Source organism: Eschrichtius robustus, chromosome 4, assembly GCF_028021215.1.
Source record: "Eschrichtius robustus isolate mEscRob2 chromosome 4, mEscRob2.pri, whole genome shotgun sequence".
NCBI classification, from domain to species: Eukaryota; Metazoa; Chordata; class Mammalia; order Artiodactyla; family Eschrichtiidae; genus Eschrichtius; species Eschrichtius robustus.
This window is the reverse complement of record NC_090827.1, coordinates 147885381-147901613: the sequence shown is the minus strand read 5'-3', so window position 1 is coordinate 147901613 and position 16233 is coordinate 147885381. Positions and strand designations below refer to the sequence as shown.

The following is a 16233-nucleotide window of genomic DNA, read 5'->3' as shown; positions in this document are numbered from 1 at the left end:
CTAATACAATGTAAATCCTATGTAAATAGTTGCTAGCACATGACAAATTCAAGTTTTGCATTTTGGAACTTTCTGGAATTTTTTTTCCAAATATTTTCCATCTGAGATTGGTTGACTCCATGGATGCAGAACCCTCATATAGGGAGGGCTGACAGTATATATGGGGAAATGGTTTTTCAGGCAAAGGGAAAAGCAACTGCAAAGTCCTAGAGGCAAAAACAAGGTTCAAAGAATGCAAATATTTAAACTTTTTATATCTGCTTAGAATGAATTTTTTTTCCCCATTTCAAGTGAAATATAGAACCCTTACCACCATATAGGCCCATTTATCCTCGCCCCTTTATGTTCTAGTTGTCATCAATTACATCTACATGTGTCAAAACCCCCCTCAGACAATGTTGTAATTTTTGCCTTTAACATCAAAACATTTTATGAATTCAAGAGGAGAATAGTCTACCATATTTATACAGGTATTTACCATTTCTGGTGCTCTTTCTTCATTCCTGATGTTCCAGTTTCCTTCTAGTATCATTTCTCTTCTGTCTAAAGAATTTTTTTAGCAATTCTTTTAGAACAGACCTGCTGGCAGTGAGTTCTTTTATTTTTTCTTCATCTGAGAATGCCACTATTTCACCTTAATTTCTGAAAGATACTTTTACTGCACATACTATTATGTGTTGACCATTCTTTTCTTTCAGCACTTTAAAAATGTTATGTCCCTTCCTTCCAGACTGCATGGTAACTCAAATTGTTGTTATTCTGTAGGTAATATATTGCATTTCTCTGGCTGCTTTCAAGATTTTTTCTTTGTCTTTTTTTTCAGCATTTTGATGATGATGTGTCTGGGCACAGACTTCTTTGTGTTAATCATTATGTTTGGACTTTGTTGAGCTTCTTGAATCTGTAGGTTTATGTCTTTTGCCAAACTTGGGACTTTTCATTTATTATTTATTCAAAAAATTTTCAACACCTTTTGTTATTATCCCGCAGGTCCCTGAGATTCTATTCATTGTTTATCCAATTTTTTTTCTCTGTTGTTCAGGTTGGATAATTTGTATTGATCTGTTTTCAATTTCACTGATACTTTTCTCTGTCATCTTCTCTGCTACTGAGACCATCCAGTGAATTTTTATAATTTTGGCTACTATATTTTTCAATTCCAAACTAAACATATGTTTCTTCTTTATATTTTCTATTTCTTTGCTGATACTTTGTATTTTTCCATTGGTTTCAAAAGTGCTTTTGATTGCTTGTTAAGAGAATTTTTATAATAGCGTTGAGAACTTTGAAGGGCCTGGGATTTTACCTTACTTGCAAGTTAACAATTTAGGCTGCCACAGTTTAATGGATAGTGGCAGAAGTGAGTCTCCTGGGTCAGAGACAAAGGACAATTTATTACCTAGAGCAGTAGCAGGAAGTAGAATATCAGCATTTATGCCAGTTTCCTGAGCCCCAGATCCCACCAAGTAATGCCAGGAGGACCAGGTGATACCTGCACATGCAGTGAGTTTCATTATAGGAGAGGAACTTTATGGGAAACTCCAATTTGTAATGAGGGACTAGCAAACCTATCCAACTGTGCCCTGGAGAGAGACATTATCTTTTTTATGCTAGACAGCAAACAAATCTGCCCTTGGCCCCAGAGGAAGACATTATCTCTGTCTTCCAAGGATGTTTGCTATACAAAAATCCCTGAAAAGATAGTCCAGGCAAAAAGTTGTTAATGCCCTTGCCCAAAAGACATACAGAAATACAAGAGATCAATGGAGAATTGTCTCTCAACAAATAGCTGCTTCAAAGCCTTTGTCAGATAACTCCACTGTGTTCTCTCAGCATTGACATCTTTTTTTCCCCATGTGAATTGAGATTTTTCCTGGTTCTTTGTATGCTTAGTAATTTTGATTGTATCCTGGATAATTTGACTGTTTGGTTTTTTTTTTTTTCAAACTGTATCCAGCTTTATTAAAGATACTTTTCATAAACAATCATGGTATTTCAGGCAGGACATGGGCAGACAGTCGTTAACAGTATACAACAACTTTCCAACTCCCTTTTTCAGTGGACTACCAAAATCTGAAAGCCACTATAAAACCCAATGAAGTCTTCATGTGATGCTCTGAACAGGGAAAGTTTAGAGTGAGGGTTGACATTTAACATTTAGCATGTTGTTTAACAACTTTTCACAAGCCGACCCTGACTTTCAGGAAATGGAAGTGAAAATGGCAGAAGTATCAATCTGAAGATCCACAACCTAAAAAAGGAACCGCTGCTCTTTTGAGGGATGCCATCTCAGTGGTCACACTGGAAAGTCCAGATTGCATGACATACTGGTAACCAAGTTTGAGGGGTCAGGTTCCAACAGGTCTCTGGGTTTAAGGGAGTCAAGTCTAGGCTGAAGGTGGTGAGGGAGAAGAGGACATAAAAACTAAATTTAGTTTTTCCACACCACAAGGCATTTGTGCCAAGGTGGCTACTGTGTGTCAACATCAAGGAACCCCTCCTTCCTGGGAACCAAGAGGAAGTCTCTCAAAACCAGACGGGAAGGGTGTTCTTTTTCCCACGTCAATCCAGCTTCGGGGACAATCTATTAGTGACATGTGCTCTTCCCCAAAAAAACAACAATGAAGTGTTCTGTATGCTACCAACATAGCTTAAAAAAAAAAAAAAGTAAAACAAAATTCTGCATTTTTATAAAACTTGATAGAAAATAGTACTTCAAACTGTACAGTCAGCAGAAGCACACAGTCATCAAGAATGCACACACTTCACTTGGCATCCCCTGCACCCTCAGCTTTCTGTGCCTGGTCTGTTTGGGCATCTCCGTTTTCTGCAGGGTTATTCCCATCCGTGCCTGCATCAGCTTTCCCCTTTTTCCCTTTGGGTACCTTCTCTCCCTTCTTTGCAAGGGCCTTTTTAGGCTTGGGCTCTGGCTTTGGAGGCAGGTTTAGCAGATGACCTTGCAGATCTTCTCTGTGGTTCGTCCTTCACCTTGGTTTTATCTCCTTTAGCATCCCCTTCAGCCTTTCTCTTGGGCATGGTGGCGACGGCGGCGGGACGTAGGCGCTGGACATGGGGACGCAGTGGCGCGCGGCTTTGGCCGGTCCAGGGGTCGCTCTCACCTCTTCTTCACACTGCTCCTACTGTTCTGTTTTGAAACTCTGTGCATGCATTCTTTAAGTTCTATTGAGAATGTTGATATTTTGGTTTTAGCAGGCAATCAGCCTGGGTGGGTTCAGGCTGTAGTGTAATGGTATGCATCTCAAGGGAACTAGGATTTTGGAAGGAAGGGGAAAGGTTTGGATTTGGCAGTGGAGAGCAAGCAGGACTCGAAGGATTTAAAACAAAACAAAACAAAACAAAACACCTACAACTTGAGAGTATTGCAAGGAAACAAGGAGACGCCCAGGTTTTTGGTTAGAGTAAGAAGATAAAGGGAAGGGTTAGAAGAGTTGTTAAGGTTAAGAGGGGATTTGACTCATGACAGCACAATGAAAGAGTCAGGATAGATTAAGAGAAGTGGGAAGTTAGGCTAGATTAGAACAAAGCATTATGGGGTTAAGAATCTATATGATGAGTTCAAAAAGAGACATGCACCACAATGTTCACTGCAGCTCCATTTACAATAGCCAGGACATGGAAGCAACCTAAGTGTCCATCGACAGAGGAATGGATGAAGAAGATGTGGCACATATATACAATGGAATATTACTCAGCCATAAAAAGAATGAAATTGAGTTATTTGTAGTGAGGTGGATGGACCTAGAGTCTGTCATACAGAGTGAAATAAGTCACAAAGAGAAAAATACTGTATGCTAACACATACATATATGGAATCTAAAGAAAAATGGTTCTGATGAACCTAGAGGCAGGACAGGAATAAAGACGCAGACGTAGAGAATGGACTTGAGGACATGGGGAGGGGGAAGGGTAAGCTGGGACGAAGTGAGAGAGTGGCATGGACATATATCCACTACCAAATGTAAAATAGATAGCTAGTGGGAAGCAGCCGCATAGCACAGGGAGATCAGCTCCGTGCTTTGTGACCACCTAGAGGGGTGGGATAGGGAGGGTGGGAGGGAGACGCAAGAGGGAGGGGATATGGGGATATATGTATACGTATAGCTGATTCACTTTGTTATACAGCAGAAACATTGTAAAGCGATTATACTCCAATAAAGATGTAAAAAAAAAAAATCTATATGATGAACTTGACCTGTTAAAAGAGGCAAACAGGCATTTGAGGTATGATGCAATTATTTCTAATTTTTTTAAAAAGGAAATTATAGCCTGTTGGGATTGTTCTTTTAAGTGGTTTGTAGCCTCTAACAGTGGTCTCCTGGGATTGTTCTCTTAGGCAGTTTATATTGGTGAAGCAGGTAGATTCCATTGAGATTTGGGAGGGGAGGGAAAGTAGACTTGCCAGGAGCACACTGAACTCTGTGAGCCTCTAAAGTCCAGTTGGGGTTGTGGCTGGAAGGACTTGTGCAGCCATTCTTTAAATCCAGAACACTGAAAACCTTAGAAGCGTCCTTTATAGACTAAATCTTTGGTGTTGCTGCCACTGGACAGGCAATCTTCCAGGAGCATGGAAATCCTGCTGTGGGTGGGAAGTGTATAATGATGTATATATACCTACTGGGAAAACCCAAGAAAAACAACATCATTTTAGGTCTCTCCTCAAACTTCAACCTATCAGAGGGGGCTTATTTGAACATGTTAACTGAAGTAGTATTTTTTGTGGTCACTTTCCATCCTCTTACTATGCTTCCCCCACCTTCTTAGCACTTATCACCACGTGTCATATATTTATTTGTTTAGTATTTCTTCTCAGTAGAATGTAAAGATCTTGAGAACAGATTTTTTTTTTTTTTTTTTTACTGCTTATTTCCAGGACCCAGAATAGTGCCTGAATATTTACAGAATGAATGAATGGATAGATAAGAATATTAGACCCATTAAGTGAGTTCAGTATCATGGCCAATTACAAAATCAATAATCCTAAAATTAATAGTGTTCCCATATACCAGCAAAAGCCTTCAGAAGAATATTTTAAAAGATAATATTTATTAACAGCAACAAAAAAATATAAAATATCCAGAAGTAAACTAAATGGAAACTAAATAATATGGAAATTTTACTGACAGAATTGAATGAATAGTGAAGTGTACCATATTGCTGGATGGAAAGACATAATATTGTAATGATGAAAATTCCCCCCAAATTAACCTATAAATTTAACACAGTATCAATCAAAATCCCAGCAAAATTTTTAGGGGAGACAGAGGGGCAAAATTTGATTAAAAGATTTAAAATTTCATCAGGAAGAATAAAGGCTTTAGATAGTCAATTAAATTCTGAAGGAAGGCACTGATAAGGGACATTGCTCTACCAGACACAAAACCAAAAAATATAGGAAAAGACAAATTTGTGGTATGTATCAAAGCCTTAAAAAAAAAAAGGTGCATAGCCCAGGCATTCCACTTCCGGAAATTTTTCCAGTCAGTGTTTGCTAAATAGAGGATGGTTCAAACAAATCATGGTTTAAACAAATACCTGTGGAATACCATGGAGCTTTTAAGAATGACGGTGTAGAACCACATTAATTGCTATGGAAGGTGTTCACCATATATTTTTGTGTTAAAAAAATTGATTACAAAACAATACATCTGTTATCCTCATTTCTTATAAAATTGAAAAATAATAATTTATATATATATATATATATGTGAAGAAATAACCTGGATGGAAGGTTATACATGAAAATTTTAATGGTAGTTCCTTGGGAATAAGGATTACAAATGATTAAAGTTTTTTGTTGTTTTTTTTGAATTTGTATACTGAAAAATTTAGGAAGTTTCCCCCAAAATGGGATGGCAATTAAACTCTTCACTACTGCCACCTGGTGGCTACCACTGAAAGATATCATTTCTTTTCTACCACCTTAAGAAACAACACACATAACATCGTAACTATAAAGTTGTAAAGAAATCTGCAGGATCACCTAGTTCTAGCCATCATTTTATGGCTGAGAAAATAAAAGGCAAAAACGTTTAAGCCATTTGTCTAGCGTCACACTGTTAGTGAAACTTATTAATAGTAACAAACTCTTGTTGAGCCCTTTCGCTAAGGTCTTTATACAGACTGTCTCATTTTATTCTCATAGGAACCTATGAGGCAGTTCCTATTTTTACTCTCATTTATCCCTATTTAACAAATGTGGATCCTGAGGCTCACAGAAAATGACCTACCCGAGGCTGCACACTCAGGGCAGAGCAGGCATTCTGAGGTCCACAACCCTTTCCTGAACCTCCGCTACGCTGCCATCTTAGTCTCTGAATTGCCCTTGCCCTTTCCACTATATCCCACTGCCTCTTCCTTCAGTACTTTCGGTGAAAACTCTTAAATATGCCCAGTGTTATGTTCCTCCAGGTTGAAAAGAGAGTATAAACATTTACGGAGAGAAAGATAAAGAAACAAAGTAGTTTTACCCCCAGCTCCTTTTAAGAATCTTATCCAGATGGAAACAGACTTACTTTGAATTGTTCCAGTGTCCAGATCCTAAGGAACCTTAGAGACTTGGGACCATGGATAGGCTTCCCTGGGTTCCCTGCTCCAGTTTTCCGCATGCTATGTTCTCCCCTTAAGTTTTCATTTACCACAGCTGAAGAGTTACTATCATTCTATGCAGTTGTTCGTGTACTTCTTCCCTTCTCTCTTCTAGCCCTTGCCCAAATTCTTAGGGAAAATAGTCTCTAGCTCTGGATCTATCTTCATGCATCAAAAACAAATGGCATAAGTGCTAATAAGTGCAAAAATTGTACTAGGGATAAATCTTTTGAAAGTGAAATTAGAAATGGGAAATAACTAGTGCGATTAGCCTCTGTAGCCCTTGAGAACCTAAAAAGTCTTTTAGAATTGTTCCCAAGATGAATACATACCTTTGAACTACCATCTAGTTAAAGCTGACTTTTCATTTTTTTTTAAATAAATCTATTTATTTTATTTATTTATTTTTGGCTGCGTTGGGTCTTCGTTGCTGCGTGTGGGCTTTCTCTAGTTGTGGGGGCTACTCTTTGTTGCGGTGCGCAGGCTTCTCATTGCGGTGGCTTCTCTTGTTGCGGAGCACGGGCTCTAGGCACGCGGGCTTCAGTAGTTGTGGCACGTGGGCTCAGTAGTTGTGGCTCGCGGGCTCTAGAGCGCAGGCTCAGTAGTTGTGGCGCACGGGCTTAGTTGCTCCGCGGCATGTGGGATCTTCCCAGACCAGGGCTCGACCCCGTGTCCCCTGCATTGGCAGGCAGATTCTCAACCACTGAGCCACCAGGGAAGCCCGGCAGGCGGATTCTTAACCACTGCGCCACCAGGGAAGCCCAAGCTGACTTTTCTTAAGTACAAGTTTGCTTCAAAATAAATTAAATCTTTTAATTTGCACTAGTGCTGTAAAAGTGTTATTTTTCTAAGCTAGTGAAAAGAACTTAGTTGTTAGACAGTCTTGAGTTAAAATTCACATATAAGCTATGACTTGAGTAAATTATTAAATTTAAGTTAAATTACAATTTTTTCTTATCTCTAAAATTAAGGATAATAATGTCACCAAAGGTGGTGGAGAGGATTCAATGAGATGACACATGAAAGAGACATACAGGCATCTAGCAGATACTCACTTCCTTCCCTTCTCCCTGTGTTATGTACTTATCTCGTCCAAATGGTCTTCACACACCTGGGCTAGGATTTCTTTGAAGGAACCAATTCTACCTCAGCCAGCGTGAGGTGTCTGAGGCTCTTTACTTTTTTTCTTTCACATCCCATCTTCAGTCTGTCAGTAAGTCCTGTGGGCATCACTTTCAGGATAGATGCTCAATTCGACTTTTTTTTTTCTTTTAACCCCTCCACAGCTACTACCATGACGGTCCAAGCCATAGTCATCTCTCATCTGACTGGTGCAGTAACTTCCTAACTGGACTCCCTACTTCCTTTCTTGCTCCCTACCATCTATTCTGCACATGCAGCCAAATTATTTGTTCACAAATTATGTCACTTCTCTATCCAAAACCTTCCAAGAGGTCCCCATCACTCTTGGACTAAAAATCTAAAGTCTTCATCAAAGACTACTAAACCTCTGTGACCGGAACCCTGCCTACTGTTCTCATACCTCTCTCCTACCTTGCTCTGCTGCAGCTGCACTGGCCTCCTTACTTTTTTAAAAACAACTGAAGTAGAATTGACTCACAATATTATATTAGTTTCAGGGGGCCTCCTTGCTATTATTCTTTGCTGCTGCCAACCATATTCCTGCCTCAGGACCTGTGTATCTGTTGTTCTCTCTGCCTGGAATGCTCCTCCTAGATCTTTAATGCCTTGCCTTTTCATTGCCTACCTCAGAGAGGCTAACCTAGGCACCCCATTTAAACAGATACCCTTCCAAAACTCTCTCTCCTTAAGCTTCTTTATTTTTTCTCGTAGCGTTTACCAACTACCTTGGCATTGAAAAATACATACATACATATATATTTCTCCATCTTCTCACTTGAAATGTAAGTTCTGTGGAGATGGAGACTTTGTTTTATTCTCTTTGTATCACTAGCATCTAGAACAGTGCCTGGCATGTGCCAGGCATTCAAAAATATTTGTTAAAAAAATATATTTGTGGAATGAATAAAAAAACTCTTAGCTTCCTGTCATCAAGTCAGCAAACTTGCCTCCTTCTATAGCCATCCTCTCCCCTCTTCCTCCTTTAAGTACAAGAGGTGTTTTTCTTCTTGTCTGAGGTTAACGTCTCACCTATGCTGCCTCCTCAATGACCTTGACTTAGCCTTTACATTCCCCTCTCCCGCCTGCAGAATTCTCTTTCTAGCAGGCACACGTCTCTCCCATCTTAAATAAAAATCAAAAGAAAATCCTGTGTCCGCATCTCTTATCACCTGCCAATCTCTCCTGCTCTTCACAGCCAAACTTCCTGAAATATTTCTTTACCCTCCTTGCATTCCTCACCTCTCCATTCATTCTGGTTTCTCTAAAACTCCTTAGAAACAGCTCACGCCTGCTTTAATGGTTCTCTTCGCTGAGCTTTTCCAAGACATTATTCTCTGAATGTTTTCTCCTACTTCCCTGACTGCTCCTCTTCCTGTCCCTCCCTAAAATTTTGTGTACCCGAGTTCTGATCAGGGTTCTTCTTATTCTACAGATTCTCCCTCAGCAATCTTACCCATGCCCATAGTTTCAGTTACCACCCAAATCTGTATGCCCAGCCCTCATCTCCATCTACCAGGCTCACAATTTATATGACCTACTGCCTACTTGATCCCCACCTGGATTTCCACAACCACCTCAAAATAGAGATGTCACCTTCCCTCTCCTAACTTGTCTCTCCTCCGGTGTTACTTATTTTAGTGAATGGCACCGTCATCCACCAGTTGTTCGCGGAAGCTACCCTTGGTTTCTCTTCTCCTTCAAAGCCCCTCACCCCCATCCAGCCAATCAGTAGGGTCCCATTAATTCTCCTACATTGGGTCAAATTGTTGCCCCACCTCTACCCCCCGAAAGATATATCCAGGTCCTAACTCCTGGCGCCTTTGAATGTGACCTTATTTGGAAACAGGATCTTTGCAGGTATGATTAAGTTCAGGATCTCGAGATGAGAGCATCCTGGATTTCGGATGGGCCCTAAATCCAATGTCTGGTGTCCTTATGAGAGAAAGGAGAGGAGGGAGAGGCAGATTTGAGGCGCAGGCACAGGGGAGGGGGCCATGTGAAGACCCCCGTGAAGACGGAGGGAGGTTCTGGAGCTATGCCGCTACAGGAACAACAAGGATTGCCAACCCCGTGGACGCCGTGATTTCAGACTTCTGGCCTCCAAAACTGTGAAAGAATGAATTTCTGTTGTTTTATTCCCCAAGTTTGTAGTAATTTGTTACAGTAGTCCTAGGAAACTAATACATCTACCTTCTAAATATCTTGAAATCCATCCACGTTTTTCCATCATCCTTGTCCCCATCTCGTTCAGACCGCGATTACAACAATCTTCTGCCTCGTCTCCCTGCTGCTAGTCTCAGCCGAGCTTTCTAAAATGCATGGAATTTACTTCACTGCTGACAATCTGTGAGTGGTTTGCCAGTGACTCCTGGATTAAGTCTAAATGCCTGGTCCAGGACTTAAGAGTTTGGCTTCTGCTTACTTGGGTAGCCTTATTTCTCATCTCTCTTCACCCTCACCCTTAATTCTGTGCTCCAGACTTAGTAATAATTTCTTTCTTTTTATTTTTTGGCTACGCCGCACGGCATGTGGGCTCTTAGTCCCCCGACCAGGGATAGAACCCACGCCCCCTGCAGTGGAAGCGCGGAGTCTTACCCACTGGACGGCCAGGGCAGTCCCGTAGTAATCATTTCTGATATTTATGGGATACTTACTCTGTGCCAGACACTATTCTAAGAGCTAGATCTCACAACGGCCTATAAGATAGGAAACAGGCTTCTTTCAACGCCTCTGCCTCTGGGACGTTGCTCACGCTGTTCTCGCCTGAAGTGCCCGCACTTTGTCTTCCCTTGCCCTTTGTCCCCTCCTCATAATTCACACCCACCCTTTAGGTCTCAGCTTATTCAGCACTTCCTCCGTGAAGCAGTCCTTGATATTCCTAATCTGGGTTACGTGTCCCACCCCTACCGTCCATATTCCTCTCACACCCTGTACTTCCCCATCATGATATAAAACATTATAACTGTCTATTTACTGGTGTCTTAGTCTGTTCAGGCTGCTATAACAAAACATCACAGACTGGGTAACTCAAAAACCACAGCAATTTATGTCTAACAATTCTGGAGGCTGAAAGTCTAATATCAGGGTGCCAGCATGGTCAGGTGAGGACCCTCTTTCGGGCTGCAGACTTCCCACTGTGTCCTCACATGGTGGAAGGGGTAAGCAAGCTCTCTCTGGGGCCTCTTTTATAAGGGCACCAATCCCATTCATAAGTGCTCTACCCTCACTCATGACCCAGTCACCTCCCAAATGTCTCACTTCCTCGTACCATCACCCTGGGGGCTAGGATTTCAACATAAGCATTTTGGGGGAACACAAACATTCAGACCATCCAATAGGCCTACAGCTCACACTGTATTTTATGTTTCCTGCGGAAAGAGGCTGTTCCTATCTCTTGCCATTGTAACCCCATCCCCAGAATCTAGCACAGTTCCTGGCACATAAGAGATACTCAACATATTTGAGTAAATCAAAGAACCTTGAATAAAGGCTGTTAGTACCATATGTCTCTACTGACATAGAGTAGGAAAAAATGCACCCCTAGACCTAGATGCCAACTGTTCCCTCCCTCAGAATTCTGATGCCTCCTAAGCCTTTGCTTGGGCCCATTCTGAAACATCTTTTCATAAGAATTTCCTGAGACACCCAAGGCCAGTTACTCCTCACTTTCCCATCACACTCAGCACTTTGTCAAATACAAGGCTCTCCAGGAAGCTATCCTCTCCCATTCTGCTCTGCAATCCTCCCAAACCCTTCCTCTTCTGGCTCTGTCCTCTACCCTGTCTCCTCTGGAACTCCTGCCTATTCAAAACAAACTCACCTATAGTCTCATCCTTATAACAAAATACTCCTTCCACCTCCTGGTCTTAAGCAGAAACCTGGTTTCCCTTTAGGAAACTACTCTTTCTACTTCCATCTGGGGTGGAGACTGTTAATCTGTCTCACGCTCATGGAGAAGCCTCTCCTTTCAGAATTATATTGTTCAACCATCTACCTCTCTACTCCAGCTGGTTACTGCCATCTGCTAACTTCCTAGTTATTCTTTTCTCTAGTTTATGGTCTTTATCTCCGTGTGAGTCCCACCATCATCTGGGATCATTTGCTTGTCCATTTGGACAGCCCTATCTTCTATTTCCTTGAACCCTCTCAATCTGATGACCTTTAACACACTACACTTGATCTATTCCGTGACTGTACTTAGGTTTGTCGCCAGGAACGGCCCTACCTCTTAAATCCTAAATTTCAGTATCTTCCATTCCTTTAGCACATTAATTTTCTTACAAAGTCCTGTCCTGCCACTTCATTTCTTAATCAGCCTAGATGCGTGGCTCAGCTTTTCACAGACACCCTCACTACCTTGTACCCTTGTTTACCTGGCTCAGATGCAGCCTGGGAACAATCGAAGCATTTACTTTTCATCCCTATACCCAGGCTTCTGAGTACTTGTCTGGGCTAGAACTCTTTTGGTTGGTTGGGATGAAAATCAATTCAAAATAGTTTAGAGAAAAGGAGAGTTTCATGGAGCTACCAGAGTAGCTCATGTAAGCAAACCCCAGGAAGGGCAAGAGTACAGCTGGGGCTCCAGGACAGCTGGAACGACAGCCTCCTGCTGCTGGGATTCACCCTGGCTTTTCTGCTTCTCTCAGTGTACTGGTTTTCTCCACATGACAAGAAAGAGTCTCAAGCATCATATCCTGTGGTTCCTAGAAAGTTACTTTTTCCTCTTATTAGAGTTCAGAAAATCCCAAGGGAGGGCTCGGACCTAGCTTAGATCAGGTGTTCACTCACGGACCAATCACGTATAACTAGACAAGGTACTTGAGTCAGTAGCTTCCATTAGAACGAGATGACAGAATCAAGGAAGGAACAGTCTTCCCACGGGGAGAGAGTAGTAGACACACAGAATAATAGATGGCTGCCTCAGAACTCCTAGAGATCGGTTAATTGATGCCACTGTAAACTTATAATAGCAACTTTAGAAGGACTCTCAGAACTTTCCAGAAGGTCTACTTGTCCTTAAGGACTTCGTTGAATCTCCCTCTGTTCTTACAGTTCCTCAAAATAGAATTTTGAGCGCTTCCATAATCATACTGGATTAATCTTTCAGAACCCTGTCATGTAGTACATCTGGCCCTCGAGGTTTTAACTCAGTTATCAAATTTGACCATTTCTAAGCAATGGCTATTGCATAACCGAAGAATTAGGGTTGTCTAAAAGGATTTGAAAACAATAGTATAAGTGCTTATTTTGAAAAGATCCTATGACCATGTATTGCTTGAAAATTTTCACTGGACCTAACCAGTGGCCTCTGAATTTCTCTCACAACTATGACGTTCAAAACGAAAAAAACTGGGCTTCCCTGGTGGCGCAGTGGTTGCGAATCTGCCTGCCAATGCAGGGGACACGGGTTCGAGCCCTGGTCTGGGAAGATCCCACATGCCGCGGAGCGACTGGGCCCGTGAGCCACAATTACTGAGCCTGCGCGTCTGGAGCCTGTGCTACGCAGCAAGAGAGGCCGCGATAGTGAGAGGCCCGCGCACCGCGATGAAGAGTGGCCCCCGCTTGCCGCAACTGGAGAAAGCCCTGGCACAGAAACGAAGACCCAACACAGCCATAAATAAATAAATAAAATATTTTAAAAAAATACTTTAAAAAAAAAAAAACGAAAAAAACAACAAGTGCCACCTCTACCTTGCAGAATACAGAAACACCACGTATGCTGCTGATACCACTACTTAGCAAGTGCTGGGTTTCCTCTAGGTTATATAATCCACAGCTCATGGCATACAGTTACTGCAAGTAGGAATGGGGTCTTATCAATTAAATGCCTGGTTTAGAGCAGTACCTACACTATTGATTTAATCTCGGCCCATGGTATGCTTGGTTTTTTGGCAAATGCTAAAAAGCATTAGCTTTTTCTTTTATAATTTACCTAATTTCTAACCTCACATGAACTGTTAGACTTCACAGGTGCTAAGCTCTAGCAGTAAGTTTCCTATAACCCCAAGTGCAAGTTGAAATGACAAGTAATCTCTTTTGAGCACCTTCTGGTTTCTTCTTCTGGCTCACTGAGCCAGCTTTTAACCTATGACTGGTTTAAAGTGGATTGGTCATCCTGTATGATGACCTTTCTCATGGTAAGTTAATACATTTAAGCTGGCAGTCTCATTTATTCAGCGGTTTACGTAAACTGATCTCTCAGAGCTTTATTACCAGTGGATAAGCTTTTAAAACAGAGTTCCTAAACCTGTGTTTAGCTGCCAATCATGTATTGGCAGGCCTAACCATGTATCTCAGGCCCAACCCTGCTGTCTACCATTATATGCCACTACTTAAGCAATCCACTAGCTGGTCATATGCAAACTCATAACTACTACAGGTCATATGGAAATAAATTTTTTTTTTTTTTTGGTCTGTCTTTTGCAGGTTGATTTTGATGATGAAAATCGTCCAACTTTTGCTAATCAAGTTAGGGGCATATATAATGTCTTCACAATTATTGCATTTCCAGGTGAGATAAAATTCATCCACTTAGTAAATACTCAGTGAGCATTTCCTTTGTGCACGGCTTTATGGTTGGGGTAGTGAGGGACATAACAAAGTAAAATCCATGGTCCCAGGTCCCAATCCAGTTTGGGGGAAAAGATCTCTATAAATAAAAATGTCAAATAATCAAGAACTAAATAAGTTTGAGCTGACACAAATATCAGATGTTCTGATATGAGTAGAAAGGACAGTAAAGCTGAATTTCCAGGAGGGAAGCATCACTGCGGGTTAAAGTGGTCAGGGATGCATCACAGAGAAAGTGAGAAATATGCTGTGCTTGGAAAGGAACAGGAATTGCATGGTGAATTCCATGCTGGAAGAATGGAACAAGGAAAAGCTTCAGTTTTAAAGCTTGGTGTGTGAGTCAGTTTGGCTGGGAGTTTTGACCAGGGCAGTTGTGGAAAATCAGACTGCAAAGGTAAGAGGAGGCTAGACTATGCTTGCTGTCAACAACAGATGTTGTGTGCAACTATGAAGAATCACCTTATGTTGGATGAATTTCTTTCTTCATCTTAGATGTCCCTGCCGTATCAAAAGTGCCCATTCTAATGCTTAGACCACAAGCCTGGAACATGGTGGAATATAGTATCACGGCAACAATTCACTATTTTTAATGTTGGTGAGGAATGTTGTATAAAGCTCACATGGCTCCAAATGTATTTAAGTGTTCAATGGATGCTCCCTTTGGAATCTTAGCAGTATTCTCAAGCAGGCTAATAATGGAACTACTTATGACTTTCCAGCTTATTGGTAGATATATTCACTCACGCAAAAATTTATTGAGTACCAACTAGGTACCGGGCATTTAGTCTACACTTTGAGGGATTTAAAGATGAATAAACATGATTTCTGCCCTTAAAGAGCTTGTAATAGTATAAAAATAAGATAGATACTCAAAAAAGTTTAAGTTAATACTACATATAAAGAGGAATAAAAGAAAGATGGAATGTGCTATGAAAGATCAGAGAAGGAAGAAATTCAACTCAGCTGAGAGAAACCTTAAAGAATGGGCAGAATTTGCTCAGTTGGTAATTGAGGAAAGAACATTTCAGCAAGAGTGAGAAGTATGAAAAAAGACTTGGCATGGGAAAGCATTAGGAATGTTTGCAGAACTGTGAATAACCTAGTTGTTAACTTGTTTGTTCATAGATTAATGGACAGCAGATTTCCAGTTTTTTAATTATGATGTGCTGACACCTGGGAAAGACACTGTACAACAACGCAAGTGGCCCTTTCTTTTTTCTTTCAAAGGTAATATTTTCAATAAGCTGCCAGTGCGTCCCTCTTGACCACACGATTAGTAAAGCTAATCCTGAGATTTTCATGAGCTACAGTGAAAGAGCACAAAAGGCACAATATTAATGTAGATTCATATCAGACTCTTTTGGTCCGAAAGGTTCATTTAAATGTTTAAAAAATGGAAGTCCCAAGGCTTCATGACAGTTTCTTCTTCTAACAGGAGAAAGCTCAAAGTTGTTTTTCCCAGAGCATCTCTAGGGGGCTATTACTCACCACTAAAAAGGAATTAGCCACTGATACATGCAGCAACACAGGTGATTCACAAGATAATTACGCTGAGTGAAAGAAACCAGGTTAAAAAAGTAAATACTGCATGATGATCCCTTTTATATAAAAGTCTAGAAAATGCAAACTAATTTATAGATAAAGAAGGCTGAGGCTGGGGGCTGGGAAGGGGAGCAGGGAAGGATGACAGAAGGCCCTGAGAAAACCTTCTGGGGTAATGGATATATGTTTATTACTTTGTGGTGATGATTTCATGGGTGTGTACATGTGTCAGTTGTACGTTTTAAATATGAGGAGTTTACTGTTTACTGTATGTAAACTATACCTCAATAAAACTGTTTTTAAGAGATACACTTCCATTGGAGGACCACCAACTTCATCTTTTATACCATTTTATGTCAAATCTGAGTAAAA

The 16233-nt window shown here is 41.0% G+C and overlaps 1 protein-coding gene across 1 annotated transcript; it reads right to left on the bottom strand.

Moving 5' to 3' along the window:
* Window positions 1-2765: 2765 nt before the first annotated feature.
* On the bottom strand, window positions 2766-3131 carry LOC137763901 (non-histone chromosomal protein HMG-17-like). The gene is given in 2 exon segments (XM_068542346.1): window positions 2766-2940; window positions 2942-3131. Coding segments are annotated over 2 exon segments (270 nt in total). The 5' UTR covers window positions 3037-3131.
* Between the last annotated feature and the right edge of the window lie 13102 nt (window positions 3132-16233).